At 38.6% G+C, this 21,893-nt stretch overlaps 1 protein-coding gene across 1 annotated transcript in view; it reads left to right on the forward strand.

The window, feature by feature from the left end:
* Positions 1-21,644, forward strand: part of LOC122807156 (zinc finger protein 84-like) — a 483,130-nt gene extending 461,486 nt beyond the window's left edge. The window contains exon 6 of the mRNA XM_044078180.1: positions 16,382-21,644. Coding sequence (XP_043934115.1) covers positions 16,382-19,122 — 2,741 coding nt within the window. The 3' untranslated portion in view covers positions 19,123-21,644. The remainder of the gene's footprint in view (positions 1-16,381) is intronic.
* The last annotated feature ends 249 nt before the right edge of the window (positions 21,645-21,893 follow it).

Below are 21,893 nucleotides of genomic sequence, written 5' to 3' on the forward strand. Positions count from 1 at the left end.
GCATAGGTGGTGACCTATAGCTAGCCATGATATGGTGAGGGATCTTATATAAGTTCATAGGTTGGTACTAGGCTATCGGCCCTAGGGCCTATACAAGCCTAGCCATAACAATTCCCTGGCTGTTTCTTCCCACAATATTTACTTCCCTGAGTTGCACATGGATGAGCTGTATGGTATCATCCTGTTTAACCAGCCTGGGGTTATGTTTACTGCTAACATTGATTGAGACACCTACACCTTTGGCTCCACCTTGGGGTTTATATTAGTCCCCCCCCAACTATATATACCAACTTGCAGTACAGTGAAGAATAGGGTAAAGTTGTACTGAGGGGCAAGTATTTCTTTGCCCTGGGAGTATTCAGTGAATCGTTGAAGTGATTTTAGCTGAATACGGGTCAATGAATGTGTGTTCTCTGAAGAGTGACTTTGGCAATCTAATATAGACCCTCCAGTTTGTGCTTTTGTTGGGCTAAATGCATGGAAGGTACACTAGCCTTGCACTGTTGGAGTACTTTCTATGGCTTTAAACCAAGTCTCGGTTATAACATAGATGTCTACAATCTCCAGAGGGAAGAGGGCTTAAAGGGTGTGGAGAATTTTGTTTAGGCTCCTAGCAATGAACAGTAACATGTTAAGGTTGCTTGTGACTTTTTCACTATGTTCGGGATTTTGTCTTTTTAACATTTCCTAAAAAGGCTTTAAGGAGGTGGATAAAGTTTTAGCCAAAATCTAAAAGCCTGGGAGATGACAGGTGCAGCCCATTCTTGGCAAAGCAATGTGGCCTTTTGAACATGACCTCCCATGCTGACATATATTGGATTCCCCTGGAGTGACACCAGAAACTAAGTCAGTTATTAAAATCAATAATTTTATGCTCATATTGTGGCTTCATCCTTGATGAAGATAAAATGCTGCTCAGTGCGAGACTCATACTTATCTATGGCACATATTCCAAGAGATCCATTATGTTTCTTTTCATATAGTCCAGTGCGACTTGCCCAGGTCATTTACACCCACATAGACTGTGATAGAGTCATATTGTTACCTGGGGCGCAGTGACTTGAGTGTGTGCATGATATTGTGGATTCTGCCTCCAGATTGCCAACTTACCATTATCTTCCCCTTGTTTAACCTGGTGAATGGGGCATCTGTGTGAAGCATAATGGATTCCCAAATGACAAGAGTATTAGGTAAAGCATATGCTTGCTTTATAGGCTTTGCTGTTGGGGGACTATTGGATGTAGGTTTAAGTGAGATGTTTGGTGTTGCTTTTGGTGTGTGTTTAAGTGATTGCCGAGGAGCACTATTGTCATTAAATGGCTTTGGAGGTCTTTGAGATTTGAGAAGGTTTCCATTACGCACCTTAGCATAAGACAATCTGTGTGTGTGTTAAGTAGTGTGTGGGTATTCCTGACAGTCTTGGTAGTATGCAAGATTTCTACCGCCAAGGAAGTTGTGTATTTACATCCTTCACGTACTGTGTTATTGCCTTTAATAATTAAATGGTTGTCTGAGAATTTGGCACAGTTGCTGCATTTTGTTAGGATGTCTAAATCTACCAAACTGGCCACAGAGACATTTGGAAATTGCATATCCATGTTGTCTGGACCTGTAATAGGATGGGCTGTTTAGGATTAAGTGTTGGGTTGTAAGAGGGTTATCCTAGGGTAGTTTTGGAGTTAAGGCCAATATTTTATTTAGTGCTAGAATATGGTGCTATTTGATGCACAAACTAGCTGCTCTAAGCTACATTTATTTATTTTACATTTGTTAACCGGGAAATTCCGACTGGACCAGGTCCATTTTCAGCGGATGCCCGGGGAGAAAAGCTCCAACATCAAGTTATACAAATACAATACATCCAGCATAATACATGGCACACTGTTTATCAAGTTTTGGACCTAGTCCTAATTTTATAGGGAAATTTTACTGTCTGACCATTTTCTACTATAGAGGACACTACTAACCACTGCTGCTCAGTGGACAGCTCTGAGCAAACTTACCTGATTTATAGAAGAGAAAAAAGCTTGAAAGTTGACTCCTGTGCTCCCTAGCCGACAAACAACTATACTTTGACCTTCCTGTAGTGCTTCTTAACTCAGAGAAACCAGGTAAACACATTCTGCCACAAAATGGATGATTCTATAATCTCTTAATGTAAAAGCACAGTACAAGCAACTCTCAGGTGCAGATTAAACAATAAGCAACAAACATCTACCAGACAACTAAGTGCCTAGCTAATCTGACCTTCTGCAAGGTGATTAGGAGGCAAACAGAACTAGAAAAGCATCAGAGAAATATTTTTTTTTGCCACAAAATAAATAAATGTTTTTAAATGCTCAAAAACAGTAGTGATCACTGTATAAAGCAAGTACAATATGATAAATCAAGAAAATATCTTAGTTTGGATGGCTCTGGGTGCTGTTGAAACACACAAAAAGTGTTGCTGTTATTTGTAAATGAACAAAGATCCTTGCAAAGTTGCTTGATTTATAGTAGAGAAAAACAGCTTGAGACCTGACTCCTATGCCTTCTAGCTAATAAACAACCATGCTTTGAGCTTCCTGAAGTGCTTCCCAACTCGGAAGAACCAGGTTAACACTTTCTGCCACAAAACGGATGATCCTGGAATTTCTTAATGTAAAAGTATAACAAAAGCAACTCTCGGATGCAGATTAAACAACAAGCAACAAACAACTAAGTCCCTGGCGAATTCACCCTTCTGCAAGGCAGTTAAGATGTAAACGGAACTAAAAAAAAAAAAAAAAAAACAACAAACAGAGAATGACTATTTTTGCCACAGAGTAAAATAAATGCTTAAAAAATGCTCAAAACAGTAGTGACCACTGCATAACACAAGTACAAGTGTGATAAATCAATAAAATAATCCTGCTTTAGCTTGTATGGATGGATGATGTTGAAACACTTGAAAAGTGTTACAGAATTCTCTATAAATGAACAAAGAGTCTTGTAAACGTGTTTGATTTATAATAGAGAAAAAAAAGCTCGAAAGTTTAACATTAGCAAGTGTCTGTCAGACTATCTGCTGCTCATCTTCCCTTACAAATCCTGTTTGGTCTAGATGCATCTTCTTCTTTCGGCTTTTCCCGGTTAGGGGTCGTCACAGTGGATCATCTGTCCGCTCATGATTGGCAGTGGAGTTTTATGGTGTCAAGTTGCCAGCCCAGTGCCCACCCTTCCACAGAAGGCACACACACACACACACACACACACACACACACACACACACACACACACACACACACACACACACACACACCTAGGGCCAATTTAGAGTGTCCAATCCACCTGCTGCATGTCTTTGGGATGTGGGAGGAAACCGGAGCACCCGGAGGAAACCCACATGACCACAGGGAGGACATGCAGACTCCGCACAGAAGGCACTCCAGCCGAAAATCGAACTGGAGAACCTCTTGCTGTGAGGCAGCAACACTAACCGTTGCACCACCGTGGCTGCCCCTTGGTCTAGATGCATCCTTTTAGTTAAAAGTTTCCCTACCCTGTCTGCATAAAACATTTGTAGTTGTGATTCAAAATGGATATGGGCCAATAAGAATGAGTTGTTAAGAGGTTTTTCCTCTCTTTAAAAAATAATGTTATGATTGCTTCCTTTTATGGCACTGGCAGCTCTTCCCTGGCTTGTATTTTATTAAATAAGTCAACTCATTTAGTTATTACACTTTCTGTGTTCAACTTCCAAACCTCTACTGGTATCCCATACCTTCCTGGGGACTTCCCTTTGGCCATTCTGCTCAATGCCTTTTCTGTTTCTTCCCTCATTATTGGCTTTATAACCTCTGCTGTGTCCTGTGCAGTTAATTGGGTAATAGGTAGAAATTACCAATCTCGTTGTTCCTCTACTATCAAGGAACCATCTTACTTTTCACTATTATATAGCTTTTGGTAATATTTTCTCAATCTTTTAAATATCCCTTCTGGCTTTTCCACTACTACACCTGCCTCTTGTGTCTTAATTTTGTAAATTTCTCTTTCTACCTCTTGCTGCCTAAGCCTCATTGCAAGTGCTTTTGTTGACTTTGGATTCAAGCTAAAGAATAGTCTTTCTACAGCTACCTTCTTCATCTAAGTTTTTTCTTTGCCTTCTTGAATCATCTGCTTAAGCTCCGTCTAGCTTTCCTTCTTTTCTGTTCTCCCTAATCATGTCACTTTCTGTATAACCTCTACCTCTTTCTACATGATTCTCTGTCTATAATATTTCTACTTTCCTGTTTCTTTTTAAATGCCCTTGTATTTCTTGTGTTATTTCTCTTTCTATTTCATCCCAAACCAAGCCCATACCTTCCCATGACTTGTTTGATACTTTATTTATTGAATCTTTAGGTCATTTCTTTCTCCCCTTTACCTAGAATCCCTACAGGCATTCTGTTATGCCTCTCAAGATCTTTTTCCCTACTTAATCTGAGTTCTGTTTCTATCAGTGTGTAATTGGAAAAATCTTGGCTCTTTATTTATTTCCTATATTTATTCTTTATATTGCCCCTATATGTACTCTGTATTCCGCTTTGCCTAGCTACTATGTCTCTGTGAACAGAATGTATTGTCTACTGTTCCATTTCCCTCATATTCATTTATCCTTCCCTCATCCATCATACCCATCATTTGCATTAACTGCCTCAAAAGATTCCCTTCTGTGAAGAGTCTCTTATTTCCTGAGTCCCTGTCTACCTTGTCACTGGCTTTTGTTATGTTCCACATTTCCACATATAGATATATTCCCTTCTGAAACCTCACTATGTCTGTTGAGCCCTCTTATCACATTTGCTGGGGTATGTAGCGGTATATATACTGTCACTCTGGTAATCTTAAGGCTATCTATCATTCCTTTATTTCCTGCCATCTTCTCTTTCCTGTCGTTAGCCTAGCTTTTATTTTCATTGACCACATTTTCTTTTTCAAAATCATCGCCACACCCCCTTATCTTCCTTGTTTCCCAAAAGGAACTTGCTGCTATATTCTATGTCGATCTCTGATTTTGTGGTTCTCTTATCAAAGGTGTATTTCTTCTAAGGCTAATACTTGAGTATTTCCTTTTCACGTGTATGCTGTGTTCATTTACATTCCAGTACTTGACCCTCACTAGTGTTCCTGCCATTCTTTCTTGTCTGTCTGCTATCATTTTTTTACCTTTTCTCTCTTGTTTTCAGACCCTTTTACTTTTTTTGAGGGGGGGGGGTCTTTAGGTCTTTGTCTCTCCTCCTTCGTTAGGTTCATTTCTGAGTAGATAATTCTTTTAACAGTAGTTTCTGTTTAATAACTACACCCCATCCCTGACATGAATTTAGGACTATTAATCAAAATCACTATTTACCGAAACACAAACGCTCGCTCACAGTTTCGCGAACGTGCTTTTCCCAAAAATGTAGTTACGCGAAACATTAACAATAAAATAGAAAAACATAAACTTAAAAAAAAAACAACATTAATCACGTTTATGCAGGGGGGGCAAGCTTCCCTGCACCCCCCATGTGGGGGACTGCTCCCCCCACACCCCGCTACTTTTATATTCTCACACCGACATCGCACTACAGTGGGAAAAGGGAATATTCCCTTATCCTCACTGTGCCGCAATTTCGCCAACAGCCCTTTTGCAGTGTTTTTTACTTTTTTTATTTCTGTTTCGTGAAAGTACTTTTTCGGTGAAAAGCACTTTCGTGAAACTGTGCATGAGCGTTTGCGTTTCAGTAAATAGTGATTTCGATAAACAGTCCTGGACCCCCCGACATGTACTATATTCATATGTACCTATAAAACTTCTCTCTTCAGAGATTTTTCTTCTCTGTGCAGTATTTCCTGTGCTTTGACCCTTTGCTCTGTCATAGCAATGACAATGCAGTCAATTACTCTTATGGTCTCCAACTGCACTCGCCATCTCAGTTTTTGTGCCTCTTACCATTTTTCCCACCTGGCCCTTAGCATTTCCTTCTCATTTAATCTCCTTTTGTCATTTTCTTTCCTCTCATCTACCTTCCTTCCAACATGTCTTTGTTTTGAGTTTCACTTCCCCTGCTAGTTGCTTCCTCCCCAACATTTTATACAATATTCTTCTGAAGGTAGGTTCTTTCCACAAGAAGAGGGATCTTCTCTCTTCACCTTCTTTCTCTCTTCTGTTTCCAGGTTACATGCTAGCCTAGCCTTCTTCCTCCCATCTTTTGTCTGAATTCGTTTGCTTTCACCAGGTGCATAAATGTCTTGGTATATACCCAGCACACCAGAAAGTATCATTTCATATTTTTCAATGTCAGAATGTTATCGTCACACATTTTATTTTCCTTTCACTGTTGTCAGGTTGCACTGTTTAACTTGTTCTCTGGCATGGCTGTTGCCTCACTGATTAAAGGAAATGCCCTTCACTTTTAAGTGTTAGGCTATTCTTTTGGTTTATATTATTATTAGCATTTGTATATTTTCATTTATTCTGTGTTATTGTCACATTTAGCTTTTCTTTCCCATTCCTCGAGCAAGTTACCTTACCACACTTCACTATTGAACATTGTTTTTTTCTTTTCGTTTTATATTATTATTGCAGTCATATATTATTATTCTTTTATGATTGTTTTACTTCACTTTCACACTAGCATGCTTTAATTACATTGTGTTACTCAACCCATCTTTCAAAACCATCTTATTCAGTTTATTCACTAGTTCTTTTCTTCAGTTAGTATTCCCTCATTCAGCATCCTTTTAACAACCATTCTCCAAGACATGGTTTCTGCCCCATGGTTGATTCTTACTTTGGGTTCATTCAGTAACTGGTAATCCAATTTCAAATTCTTACTGTATCCCCTTGCATTTTAAGCAAACGTATCTCATGGTTCCTCAGTGAGGTGCATATCTTTTTCCCCCAACCTGAATCTTTATTAACTCCCCCAAACACACACACCACACACAAACACACCCACTTCTTTTGTTTGTTTGTTTAAATATAATTCAGACTAATTACCTCCTGTCACCTCCACCAATGTACAGTGTTAAATTAAAGGGGAAAGAAGTCAGTCAGGAAAAACACTTTACCCCCACGCTAATAAGTCATTTAATAGAATTGTGATTTCTTCCCTTTCAGTCTCTATTTCTACTCCACAACTTTCCATCTGTCTTCTTGTATTTGGTCTACCTTCTTCATTTTTTTGCTATTGTCTTTACAGAAGAAGATAGCCTGTTTCCTTTCTATAACTGTCCCCCCGATTTCTGTCTCAGTTTACTTTCTCATGTATATTCTGCCCTTCTTTACCAGATGGGTTCTTCCTCAGATTTCTCAGCTTCTTGAGAAATACCTGGGCCTCCGTTGAGTATATTAGTGACCTGGCTCCCCCTTTATGAAAATACAGAGACTCTCTGGGTAAGAGCAGTTTCAACTTAGGCCCTTCTCTTGACATATCTTTATATCAGGTATGAAACCATTCCATTTCATCCCTGTGATATATGAAAAGTCTTGTGTAAATATCCATGTTTCTGCTATGCTTACTTTGATTGTGGGTTTCCATGTGTCTCTCAGTATTCTTTATTTTAGCTCATAGGTGTGGAATCTCACTATGATGGGGGTACGCTTTTCACACTTCCTCACCTCCCAGTCTCCATGCTGTTCAGTGTTCCCTCTTGATTTTTGTCTCTGTTGATGGAATATCAGGCCATTTCTCCAAATGCTCACTCATGAACTTGATACAATCTGCACTCTCCAGCCTTTTTGGTACTCCTACCACCTTAAAGTTTTTGCATCTGGACCTGCATGCCAAATATATGGTTTTGGACTCCAAACAATCTAAATGAACCTCAGATGAATCAGCCTTACCTTTAAGCTTTTCATTCTCCACCATCAGTTCTTGGATTACCATTGCATATTTGTTAAGTCCATCTACTAGTTGTACCAACTGTATGCATTCAGATTATCCAAAAAAGTTTTTTTCATTTCTCTTAACTCCTTCCATATCAATTCCAATGTAGCACCTTGCTACACCCCCATCTATGCTTCTTCCTTAGGGCTTTCCATCTTTTTCATAGAGTTCCCTGGTCTTTTCCTAACTCATCTGTGGTAGTTTTGTCCTGGTCATTCCTCCATTTACTCTTTTTACCCATATATCTTGGCACTTTACCTTATTTTATTTATTTTCTTAACTTTTTTTTGGTGGAGTGTTGCAGGTTTGCTTGCTGTCAGCACGACACTATACCGGAAGTGAGTACTTCACTTTTGAGGGAAATTTGGAAAGGGGTTAATAGAAGTTAAGCAAGGAGGAATGTTAGACCAGATTTTTCTGGATGAGTATGGAGAAATAGTCCTATTTAGAGTGTAATTTCAAATGGGGGGATGTTAGAGTGAATTTCTGTGCTGGAAGGGATCTTGCATTGTAGGGTATAGCTTTTTCATGACATCTACATATTAGAAAAGAGAATGAGTTGTGGATGATGGCTAGGCATGCTTATTTAACTGTGACTACAAGATTTTCATGAAAAGTTGTCAATTAAGATTAAGAGAACGGGGTGCATTTGTTGTTAGGCAGGTGGTAGACTCAGCAAGTAGAACAGAAAAATCATCATAGATTAATAGTGCATGATAATTAAAAAATGCATTTGATAATTTAATTCATGAACAGATATTGCCAATTTTGGAAGGCTGACGATTTTGCAACTTATTAGTTTGTAATAAATTCCCTTTGCTTGCCCGACCATAGTTTTGGCATTGTGTTTTCCAATTTTTTTTTTATATGTATACTAATCTCTAGCACTTAGGTCTGTAAAACTTATATTTTACAAAGCTGGTATATATTTTTAATATGTATACAATATTTTATACATATATCATTATGTGAATCATTTGCATTTTTGTCCATGTATTTTGAATGAATCACTTGCAGTTTGTTTTGTGTTTTGACTTTCTACCTCTCATTTAAACTTTCATTGCTGTACTGCTATCACTGACAGTTTGTTTTATGTTACTCTGAAAAGTGATTTGTACTGATATACAACTTTATGTCCTTAACTATTGACTGTGTTATTATGGAGCTTTTCTCCCTGGGCCTCTACAGATAAGTGCCTCATGCTCAGTCGGATTTCCCTGATAAAAAAATTAAATAAGTACAATAAAAATTCAAGCAAGTGAGACAACTAATTATTCTTTGCAAGATAACTTCAAAAATATAACAAGAGAAAAAACATTTATTAGGATATCTGTAAGAATAATACTGAGACTGTTTTTAGAGATGAAAACTCTAAATTGTGAAAGATAGTCATGCACAATGTTCTTCGCGTTTCACTGTTGCAGTCATTACTTTTGGGTAATCTGCTGGCAGGTTGCCCTCAGTCGGCCTGATTAACAAAGTCTTGGGTCCTGCGTCGGTTGCTGTCCCTTCTTCCATGACGTCAGGTCGTCAGGGGTATAAAACATGCAGTCAACGCCATTTTTATCTGTCTTTCTTGCCGCGCAGTGCCCGAAGCAGAAGCAGTTCACAAGTGCCGGTAGGCCGACTCCTGAAATTTTCGTTTTCGAGTTTTAGAACTGAAGTCTTCAACCTAAAGCTAAGTACCCCGTTGGGGAAACTTTTTCCTGCTCCTTACCGATTTCAGTAAAAGTTAATAATTGTAGTACTTGTGGGAAGCAAATACCTCATAAGGATTTTCATTTGTACTGTATTCCTTGCCTAGGCCTTGACCACAACGAGCCTTGCTGTCAGTTTTGTACTAAATTTAATCAAAGCACTATTAAGCATCGGTATATTTTTGCATCAAAATATTTTGGCTCAAGATTTAACTATGCAGAAATGTCGTTGGTTAGCAATCCGACTACCGCAATACCTAAAAAATGCAAAGAAAAAGACAGAGACAGACCGTCGAGGTCCAAAACCGACAACAAAGCTTCTCCTAAGGCAATCACCGGTTCGCTGGTACTCAGTGAGGCGCTTTCGCAGCCCCTGATGCCCGCTACTTTTGATTAGCAGGCCTCTACTGAGACCCACTCGGAGTCCGATATGCCACGAGACACTTTAAGTATTGAACCCGTGGATGCCTCTATCTTAGATGGGTCTGAAGCCGCTGAGCAGGCACCGGCTTCTGAGGGTGTTTTCAGGCCTAAAGATTTGTATATTAAACCAACGCCATCTTCAAAACTAAGGCCAAAATCAACTTCTATGTCTAAAAAACTGACACTTGGGCCACGTGCACAGGCCTCTATGTCTAAAAAACAAATGATCAAAATAGCTGAGGATTTAATTACCTTAATCAGGGGTACCCATCCCCCTCCTGCTAAGAGGCCTAGGCAAGGCACTGACTATGAATCTTCAGATCAGGTTTCTATTTCTTGTGATTTCTCTTCTGATCAGGAATTATCTATTCCGCCTTATGAGGACTCTGATGCAGAAGATTCCATGCCTTCTGCTTCTCCTCCTGAGGATTTTTCTTTTGGAGAATCTTTGCATACCCTAAGGGAACACTTTCACTGAGATAGTCAAGATTTCTCAGAATCTAAAAAGAGGCTTAGGGATTTCCTTCTTCTTCCTCAGCATATGCCTTTGGCTATACCTCCTGTTCTAGACATTGTTGATGATGTTTTCTCAGAATCCAACATGGCTCCTGATTCCCTGCCTCCAGCTCCTAGTAAGCCAGACAGATATTACAGGGTTCCTGACTCCCACAAATTCCTTTTTAAAAACCCTACTGCTGACCCTGAAACCATTTCTCAGGGTCCCAAGGGTGCTAAGGCTTCTACTGCTAAAAATCCTACCCCTTCTGATAAAGACTCCAGGGCGCTGGATAGATGGGGTGAGAAGGTTTACACGTCTGCAACCTTAGCAATCAGGGCTTTAAATTGTCAATTTCATATGCTTAAATATCAGCAGTGTGTCATTGGCTTACTTAAACAGAAAATGATGTTGATTTCTGACTGTGTGGAAAATAAAGAGTTGCAGGATTTATTGCATTCAGCAATGAACAAGTTGGAAAGCATACTTTGCAATGTGGTTTTGATTCCTTGGAGGCCTCTTGCAGGGCCGCTGTAACTGGATCTGTGATGAGAAGTCATGCTTGGCTCAAGGAGCAAAATCTGCCTGATCATGTTAAAGCAAAATTGTTGGATGCTCCTTTACAACAGGACTGTCTGTTTGGTAATAAGGCAGAAGAAGTTTTGAAAAAGATGGAAGATAAAGCTAAATCTATACAAACTGTAAAAGATTTCCTACAAGTGCAGCCGCCCAGGTTCAGTAGGCACTGGCCTACTAAGAACTGGTCCTTTCCAGTACCCACCAGAGACGCTCAGGTCAAACCAGACATTCCAAAGGCTCCAGGTTTCAGTTACAAGGAACTTATAGAACAAAACAATGGGGTGCCTCCACCTCCAAATCTGGAAGTAACAAGGCACCTTCCTACGGTAAACAGTCTCAATGACTTTACACTGCAATCACCAAGCACTTATCTTTTGGCCGCTCCTTTTGGTGGAAAACTGGCACTTCATGCACGAAACTGGCAACTAATTACCCAGGACAAGGGGGTTTTAAATATAGTATCCCAGGGATACAAATTTCATTTCCACACGTTGCCAATCCCAAACGGATAGCCAGATCTGCCTCCAAATCAGTGGTCAGAGGCCCAGAAACAAGTTATGTCTCTCATGAATATGGGGGCTATTCAACCAGTACCAGAAAAGGGACAAGGTTTTTATTCAAGACTTTTCCTGGTACCCAGAAAAGACAAATCATGGTGTCCAATTCTGGACTATCCATTCTAAATACATTTCTGGACATTCCAAAATTCAAGATGCTGACTCTACAACAGTTACTGCCTATGCTAGGCAAGGATGCCTGGTTGGTAACTCTAGACTTAAAAGAGGCCTACCTGCATATCCCAATCAGGGAATCTTGCAGAAGATACCTCCTCTTCAAAGTAGGCTATTTACATTACCAGTTCTCTGCACTGCCCTTTGGCTTATCTACTGCACCCAGGGTCTTCACAAAGTGACTGGCACCAGTAATTGCATTTTGCAGACAAAGAAACATTCAAATTTGTCCTTACCTGGACGATTGTCTAATTCTGGCAGAAAACAAGGACACTCTTCTAAAACATCTGGCGTTTGTAAAAAGACTGCTAATTTGTCTAGGGTACACTATAAACGAAAAGAAATCACAACTGGTACCCTCTCAAATAATTACAATCCTGGGTGCAAGCTTGAATACAACTGCCCAGATGACCTACCTTACGCCAGAAAAACAAATTAAATCGATGACTTACTTCAAACAGGTGGCCACAAAAACCCAGCTATCTGTAAGACAAATTCTGCAGGCCTTGGGTTTCATGGCCTCCTGCATTCTAATAATTCCATATGCAAGACTGCATATGAGAAAACTTCAGTGGTACCTAAAAAGCTTATGGAGTCAACATTGCCACAGCCTGGAAACAATGATTCCTATCATTCTTTGCCTACAGCTAGAGTTCCTATGGTGGGCAGAGGCCTGCCACCAAAACAAGGGACTGTCATTCACTCCACCCCCTGCCACCCAAACCCTGACTACAGATGCATTAGATTATGCTTGGGGGGGGGGGGCATTTGGCAGGAAGATGCATTCAGGGCCAATGGAGCCCAAATCAAATGCACCTACATATCAACTGACAGCCTTCAAGGACTATCTTCATCCAGGAAAACTACTGATAAAGACAGACAACACCACAGTCATGTGGTACATAAACAAGCAGGGGGGTACCCACTCCTACCCCCTTTGCAGACTAGCCATGGCATTGTGGAACACGGCCTTGACTTACCAAGTACATCTACAGGCTCAATTCCTGCCAGGAAAGCAAAATACTGTGGCAGACGCACTAAGCAGAAATCTTATGGACCCACATGAATGGAAACTGGATCCGCAAATCTTCAGCATGTTGACACACAAATGGGGGAGCCCAGACAAAGATCTTTTTGCCTCACCCCAGAATTATCAGTTGGACAAATTCTGCACAAGAATTCATCACAAGAAAGCTTGGAAAGTGGATGCTCTGTCCTTCCGCTGGAAAAACCTATCAGTCTATGCCTTTCCTCCTCTGCTTCTGCTCTCCAAGGTCTTACTAAAAGTCAGACAGGAAAAACCAAAAATGATACTGATTGCGCCAGACTGGCCTCACCAACACTGGTACCCACTCCTACGCAATATGTCACACCTTCCTCTGTGATACCTGCCTCTGACACCTTACCTACTGTCTCAGCAGAACTATCAAATTCTACACACTCAGCTCCAAACTCTGAATCTTGCAGCATGGCTAATCAACTAATTTCATCAGTTACATCTCTCAGCAAATCTGTGATGGATGTCATTCTGGAGGCTAGAAGGCCTAGTACTATTAAATCTTATGCGGTCAAATGGAAAAGATTCTGTGCCTGGAACCAAGCACAAGGAATAAGTACATCAATGCCCAATATTCCTCAGATTCTGTAATATTTAACTGAGATGCTTCATAAGGGCCTATCTTTTTCTTCTATAAAAATCCATGCCTCTGCCATTTCAGCGCATTACAACACAGAGCTTCCCCTCTTTTCTCATGCTCTGCTAAATAAAGCAGTACCTCAGAGGGGCCAAAAAATTAAGACCTCCCAGGAGAGCACCAACTCCTGCATGGGACCTCAGTTTTATTTTGGAAAAACTCACTCTACCTCCTTTTTTACCAGCTTCTACTGCAGATTTAAAATATCTCTCCTGGAAAACAGCTTTTCTTTTAGCAGTTACTTCAACTAGACGGATTTCAGAATTACAGGCTCTTATGGCAGTGGAGCCTTTCATTATTTTCCATCCGGACAGGGTGGCTTTCAGGACCAATCCATCTTTCATGCCTAAGGTAGTATCCAGTGTGGCACTTAATCAGACCATTCATCTGCCAACTTTCTTTCCTAATCCACAGAACAAGGGTGAGCGGATTCTGCATTCATTGGATGTGCACAGACAACTTAGATTCTACTTAAACAGGATAAAAACTCTAAGAAAATCTGAGCAACTATTGGTGGCTTTTGCTGCAGGGGCTGAGAGAAAACCTATTTCAAAGCAGACTATTTCTAAATGGATAAGCCATTGTATTTGTTTCTGCTATGTGCACCATGATAAACCTATCCCCAAAGGGATCAGATCTCATTCCACCAGGGCTGCATCTACTTCTGCAGCCTTTCTCAGAGGGGTTCCTACCAGAGACATTCTAGAGGCTGCTACCTGGAGCTCAGTTCATACATTCATCAAACATTACCATTTACCTCTCTTCTCTAAATCCAGAGCTGGCTTTTACACTGCTGTCCTGCAGGGCCTTATAGCTGCTCCTAATTCTGTATAAATCCATCCTCCCAACCATAGCTTTGGGAATCTATCCACATGTAATGACTGCAACAGTGAAACATGAAGAACATAGTACAGTTGTGTACACTTACCATAATTGTAGATGTTCGAGTGTATTCACTGTTGCAGTCCTGGTTACCCACCCTCCAGCCTCCTGTTTTTTCTGTTGCTATACCTATTCATTCCTTTAATATGCTTAAAAGCCTTTTTGGTGTATTTGCATTTGATTGGAGGTACATTGTTTGTGTTCTAAATTATATATATATATATATATATATATATATATATATATATATATATATCCCCATTTGGGGGGCACCTGACATCTGGGGCAAGAAAAACTGATGAAAATGGCGTCGGCTGCATGTTTTATACCCCTGACGACCTGACGTCATGGAAGAAAAGACAGCAACCGACGCAGGACCCAAGACTTTGTTAATCAGGCTGACTGAGGGCAACTTGCCAGCAGATTACCCAAATGTAATGACTGCAACAGTAAATACACTCAGACATCTACATTTGTGGTAAGTGTACACAACTGTACTTTAATGTTCCCATTTCTTTTCTGCCTATTTAAACCACAGCAGGTGGGCATTTTAAAGGCCTGCTTCTTAGAGGTGTGTATCTTATGGTAAAATGAAGCTCGTTCCAAGCTTTACTAAGACTTACTAATCAAACCAAGGTTTTGGGGGGACAAGTAAATGATCTCCCTTTGCATCAGTATTACAGCTTTAAAGAATGTGATCTTTGTTACTGTGGCCAAATTAATGCAATATTTCTATCATTTTTAATAAGCCAAACTGCAACCACTTAACTAAATTCAAAAAAGAACCAGTGGCTTTAATAAAATTTGTCTTGTCATGTTGCTCTATGAATGGTAATTGCTACTTTTGTAGCACTTATATGATGGCACCTGGTGGATCTTGGCATGTCCATAACATCTGCTTACCACCTCATTGGAGATAAATTCCAAATATGCAGTTTCTTAGTCCCATATAAGCTCAGAATAACTTTTGGCATGCACATCACCTTTTGCTGCTACCTAGAATATTTTCTGACTGTATAGCATATAAGTTTATGAGTGGTGAATGAGCTTTACCCTGTTTGCATGGCCTTAAGTTCCTCAGTGCCTATTTGTCTTCTCATTGGCTTCCAGCAAACCACTTGCACAAAACACACATATACACAAGCATGTACGTGTGTAATTCCACTTGTTATAATCAAATGCAAGTTGGTGAACGTTTTGTTGTCAAACAGATTTATCAGAAGTAAGATTACTGCATATCATGGGTAAAGATGCTTTCCTTGGCATTGTGCAATTAGTGGATGTGTCTCTATGTGGATAATGTAGGGGTGCTTGTGATGCTGTTTTTGATACATTTTACTGAACCAAATGGCTGTCAAATTTAAAGTTGTCAGTGACTCATCATAAACTCAGGCATTTATATATATATATATATATATATATATATATATATATATATATATATATATATATATATATATACACACACACACACACACACACACACACACACACACATACAGTAAGAGAGAGAAATAGGTATGTGTGTTATGTGTTTGTGTTTGGATGTTTCTACATGTCACACGTACATACACACAACTATATAAGAATTGTTGATGACGTAAATTATTTAAAAATAAGACATGTAAATTATTTAAAAATAAAGCACCGTGAAACTTTTGAATAAAAGATGGCCATACTATGTATATTACAAAAAAGCAGCACCAACAAACTGAGGGAAAAACATTAAAATAAATGTCAGTTGCCTTTTTAAGAAAACAACCAGGTTTAAGACAGCTGGCTCCTTTTGGTAGAAATAGAAATGGCAATCAAATATTAGACATTTTTTGGTTTATGTTATAATAGTCTATTATGCCGGAAAGTAGTGCCTTGTCTTTTACATAAGAAGTTGGTTTAAGCCCACTTTCTGTTTATGCAGTGAAATTCTTAATTCTGCAGTGTTACTTTCTTACAGACTTTTCTGGTATATTTAGAAACAATGACTGAATATGTGTTTCTGTATTTCTAGTTTTCCAGTCTTCAGAGTCAGAGAATGGTTATTTTGAACAACTTCCTGTGCGTCGACCAGCCTTCACGGGAGTACAGAGTGTCCAGTTTATCCAGTGTGAAAAAAGTTTCCCTGAAAAATTAATGTTTATGAAATATCAAAATAGAGATAATCAGCAGCTTATCACTGGGAAAAGAAACTATAACATACATGCAGCAAGTGTACCATTCCCTTCAACTAATGCATATAAGAATTTTAGACAGCAGGGAAATCATTATCTGCATAGACCAATTAGTGCAGAGAAGCATTTGCAATATGCTCATTACGGAAAGCCTTATAGATGGAATACTAATATCACTAACAATTATAGTACTGCTGTGGGGCAGACATTATATAATTGTGTTTTGTGTGCAAAGATTTTTAAAAGTAAGTTAGGCTTTTTACTTCACCACAGGATTCACACTGGGTACAATCTTTTTACATGCAGAGTATGTGGAATAAGCTTCACAACCAAGCAGTCTTATACCAAACATTTTATGATTCACACAGGTGAGAAACCATTCAAATGTACAGAATGTGGTAAATGTTTTTCCCAGAAGGGAAAACTTGTGTGTCACCAGAGAAGGCACACAGGAGAAAAGCCTTTTCAGTGCTCTCATTGTGGGAAAGGTTTTACAACTAAACTGTATTTTACCAAGCACCAAATCATTCACACTGGGGAAAAGCCTTTTCGATGTACTGAATGTGGGAAGAGTTTTAGGTGGCGTAATCAGCTTTCTCACCACCAGTTTCTTCACACTGGGCAGACATTTAATTGCCTGGAATGTGGGAAGAAATTTAAGTGGAAAGAAAATCTCTTACTTCATTTAAGAATTCACTCAGGCCAGAATCTTTGTAGGTGCATGGAGTGTGGGAAAAGTTTTACAACAAAACATTATTTGTCTCAGCACATGAAAAGTCATACTGAAGAAAAGCCTTTTAAGTGTACGGAATGTGGGCAGTGTTTCTGCAGGAAAGAAAAACTGTATTTCCATATGAGGAATCACAGAAAAGGTGCATCTTACTTTTGTACAGTCTGTAGGAAGAGTTTTACAACTAAGACTTCTCTCAGTAAACACCAGAGGATTTTTCACACAAAAGGCAATCCTGAAAAACTGAAGGACTGGAAACAGAGTTATGATGACAAGACACAAATATATTACCAGAGGATTACCACAGGAGATAACTGTGTTTTTAAAAGCAGTTACTCTAGAAATAGTTTTTATGAAAATGGAAGTCTGTCTAATCAGAGAAATCTGACACATGAAACACCATTTCCATGTCTGGAATGTGGAAAAATGTTTAAATGGAAAGAAAGCCTTACACTGCACCAGAGAATTCACACAGGGGAGAAACTTCTTAAATGTTCTGATTGTGGCAAATGCTTTACTACCAGATATTCTTTTACTAGACACCAAAGGACTCACACAGGATTTAAACCTTTTAAATGTATGGAGTGTGGGAAAAGTTTCTCAACTAAATATTCATTTACACAGCATCAGAGGATTCACATTAGGAAGAATACTTTTTATGAAAAAGTAAACATTTCTTCCCAAGATGAAAGTCATGCATTAGTGAAGCCTTTTGAAATAAGTAAATATAACAAGAGTATGTATAAAGAGATAAAAATCTCAAGTGAAAGTACTCTCACATACAGTCCTTTTAAATGTATTCATTGTGGGAAGAGTTTCCTGACTAAGAAATCTTTTAGTAAACATCAAAGGAGTCACATTTCAATGAAAACTTTTAAATGTTCTATTTGTGGAGAGATTTTTAAGGATATGAGGAGACTTTTGGCACATCGTAAAACTCATGTTAAGCCAATAATCTTCAAGTGCATTGAATGTGAAGAGAAATTCAGTGATAAAGCAAGTCTTTTATCTCATCAGAATCTTCACTCAGAAGTAAAACCCTGTAAATGTAAAGAGTGTGGGATGAGTTTTAGAAGAACTACCCAACTTTTACTCCATCTGAAAACTCATGAAAGTAAAAATACATTAAATTATGGAGTACTGGAAAAAACCTTTAAAGTACAACATTCTTCAAGTACACAAAATATGATTCCCACAAAGGGGAAGACATATAAGTGTGATATATGTGGGGAGTGCTTTTATAAAAGAAAGAAACTTTCTCTGCATCAAAGGATACATGCAGGTCAGAGACCTTTTAAATGTACTATATGTGGAAAATGCTTTTCAAGTAACAGATATTTCATTAAACACCAAATGATTCACACAGGAGAAGAACCGTTTAAATGCTCTGAGTGTGGGAAAAGTTTTAGATGGAGTAACCAACTGGTACACCATCAGACTGTTCACACCGGAGAGAGATTTAAATGTACAGACTGTGGAAAGATTTTTAAATGGAGGGAAAACCTATTACTCCACCAGAGACTTCACACAGGAAAAAATATTTTTAAGTGTACATATTGTGGAAAGGGGTTTACAACAAAACACTATGTCACACAGCATGAAAAAACTCATACTGCTGAAACCGCATTTGAATGCAGTCAGTGTGGGAAGAGTTTTTCTAGGAAAGAAAAGCTTGCATTACATCAAAAGGTTCATGTTGCAAAGAATTATATTAAATGTACTGACTGTGGGAAAGGCTTCACAAGTAAATTGGCTTTAACTAAACATCAGGTAACTCACAGAAGGGAAAATATAACTTCAAGCATCAAGATATGCAGAAGAAATAAAAAGTACATAAAGGAGTGTCAATAATAGGCTTGCCTTTGGGAACATGCTTGTAATAAAATATTCTTATATCTAGCTACCAGTATGTGTGATTTCTTACACACTGCAAAAGGAAAATTTCCAGGAATACATATTTTTGAGATAGGGACGTTTAACTTCACTGCGTACTTGCAGCTTTTTTGGTGTGGTCTTCTTCCATTTATGTTTTTTTCCCTCCTTTCATGCTCCTGTGATGCTTTCAATGTTTAATAAAAGCAGGACATAAATGGTAGCTTTTTTGTTTTTTGGCTGCTTAACTTGCCTAAAACAAAAGGAATCTGAAGAGTAAATGTTATTTGGTAGTTTTATTCTCCTCTTGAGGTTGCATTTGAGTCAAAATGCACTTTGAGAAATTTGTGTTAGTTACAGTATTAGCAGTATTTAACATTTATTATCAGAGGAAACAGCAAAACCTCATAAAGTTATCCCTTTTTCTATTGGCTGCCTGAGTAATAACTACGAGCATCATAAATGTGGTTTGAACATTATTGTAGTGCAATTTTCCAGGAAGAATCAGTACCTAAATAAGTGCAACAGCCATCTTACAGCAAGAATTAACAGTGAAGAAGAGAACAGCTATGTCCATCATCATTAATTAATGTGGATCATGTTTCATTGCACTTTACTACAGTAACAGTGACATAAACAAGTTTGCCATGTATTAGATTTGGACTGTGTGTTAAAATACACACAAATAGAACTTTTTACATTAGATGACTGTATAATAATATATCTTGAAAAGTGTAGAACAATTTCCCAAGCACTGTCTAGTTAAGTGACTGGCTCAGAATCACACAGCAAGCAAATATAGGCTGAGGAAATCAAATACTGAATTACAAAAAGCAGCTATTTAACAGCTCATAACCTTTATCCTCTGCACTGTCATGCAAATAATACTGGATCAATGCATTTGACAATTATTGTTAGAATTGTTAAGCTATGGAACATCAATGCAGCTGTTCAGGTCTTTCCAAGGAGAATCAATGAGATCACCAGAGTATGCAAGAAGAGGCAGTGATGTTCTTACTGTTTCACTGTGGTCATACATGTGCAGCTGTTGATTAGATCATTCAAGTAATCAAAGTTTGGGCTAACCCACTTACAAAAAGTGCTTCTAGGCGCAATCTGTTCATCAGTGTTTTAAACCAGTTTGGTGAAAAGAAGCGACATTTACACATTGGGATTCTGACCGTTATGCATTATTTTACGACTAATACTGTGGAATGCACTACTCACTTACACTGACAACACCTACAGTGCAAAATTTGACATCTCTGTCCAGTAGAAACATTTTCTTTCCTTTTTTCTCACTATTTTTGTTTTAGCTAACAATAGAACCTACCTGAAGTTCTGAATATATGTCACTCTGTAGTATTTCCAGTCTGTGTACTTATTCAGGGAAATACAGTAGCATGCTTATGTCTAAATGGCTGCTCCCTATCCCAGAGGGAAAAAATCTCATAGTTGTCTGATTATATATTTCCCCATGTACTGGGGAGGGAAGCTGGCTACACATGGGCCCACTGCACTGTGGCTTATATTGTGTGTGTGTGTGTGTGTGTGTGTGTGTGTGTGTGTGTGTGTGTGTGTGTGTGTGTGTGTGTGTGTGTGTGTGTGTGTGTGTGTGTGAGTGTGTGTGCGTGTGTTATGCCCCCCACTATTTTATCCTGACTCAGAGTTCAGAGATGCTGACATGTATATGATAATTCTGGTGCTATGGTACATAACTGACTGGTCTCCAAGAATTTATTTGATTTTTTTCTCTTTATTTTATATTTATTAACCGGGGTAGAACACTAGTCCATTGGTCCATTTGGGCCATTTTCATTATTAACCCCTGTCCTGAAATAAATAACTGACCACTGGAAGCTCAATCTTAACCCAGCTATCCTAGCCCACTAGCTTTGAGGGACACTCTCCAAACTTGCATTACCATGCTCCTGGTGGGCATCCTGCTCCTTCGTAGTAGAACATTTACTTTTACACAGATGTTTGGAAATGTATTACAGTTTTGGAATATTTACAGATGCTGAGACACCAAGAAGTTGCCTCATGTTTGTTTAGATAAGCAGTCTGTAAGTTGTAGTATTCTAGCACCACTGTTTATTTTCATTCAAAAGATCTGTGTAAAAAAAAAAAACATTAGACCAAATAGAGTTATTATTACAAAATGTATGCCTATCTAGAGTTACACACGTGAGCTGCAGTATTATTAATTGAAAGATTTTGAATGGTGTACTTAATGTAGTCATCTAAACCTAAGCTTGTCAGAATGTATGAAGCTAAGGTCATAAAAATAAAAAAAATAAATAAAAAATACACATATGGGCAACTTTTGCTTCATTTATATAGGCTATTTGATGCAAAGCAATAAGCTAGAATAAGGCAAAGAAAAAAATGGCTGTATCCAATGTGCAACTGGCAGATATATATCTGATTTAGTAAAAGGATAATGTATGAAATGTCTATGTTTCTTTTGAGATAGTTATTTAATGACAACTCGTCTGTGGCTCAGATTAAGAGGGAAGACTTCTAAAGGGATATGTTGAACTGGTTTGCCTTTGCTTTGTAAATGGTACAATATTTTAAACATATGTTGCTAAGTAACACTGCAGCTTGTAAGTGTGGAAAGGTGAGCTAGATGTATACCTAAAAAGTATTAGTTTGGTGTTAATTTTACCAGTTTGTTTTCCTGTTGTATATCCCCTACAGCCTGCTTTTACACATTTCCAATTTGTGAGGTAAATGCTTCTTTTCAT

Source organism: Protopterus annectens, chromosome 7.part0, assembly GCF_019279795.1.
Source record: "Protopterus annectens isolate FY-2018-M chromosome 7.part0, PAN1.0, whole genome shotgun sequence".
In the NCBI taxonomy this organism is placed as follows: domain Eukaryota; kingdom Metazoa; phylum Chordata; order Ceratodontiformes; family Protopteridae; genus Protopterus; species Protopterus annectens.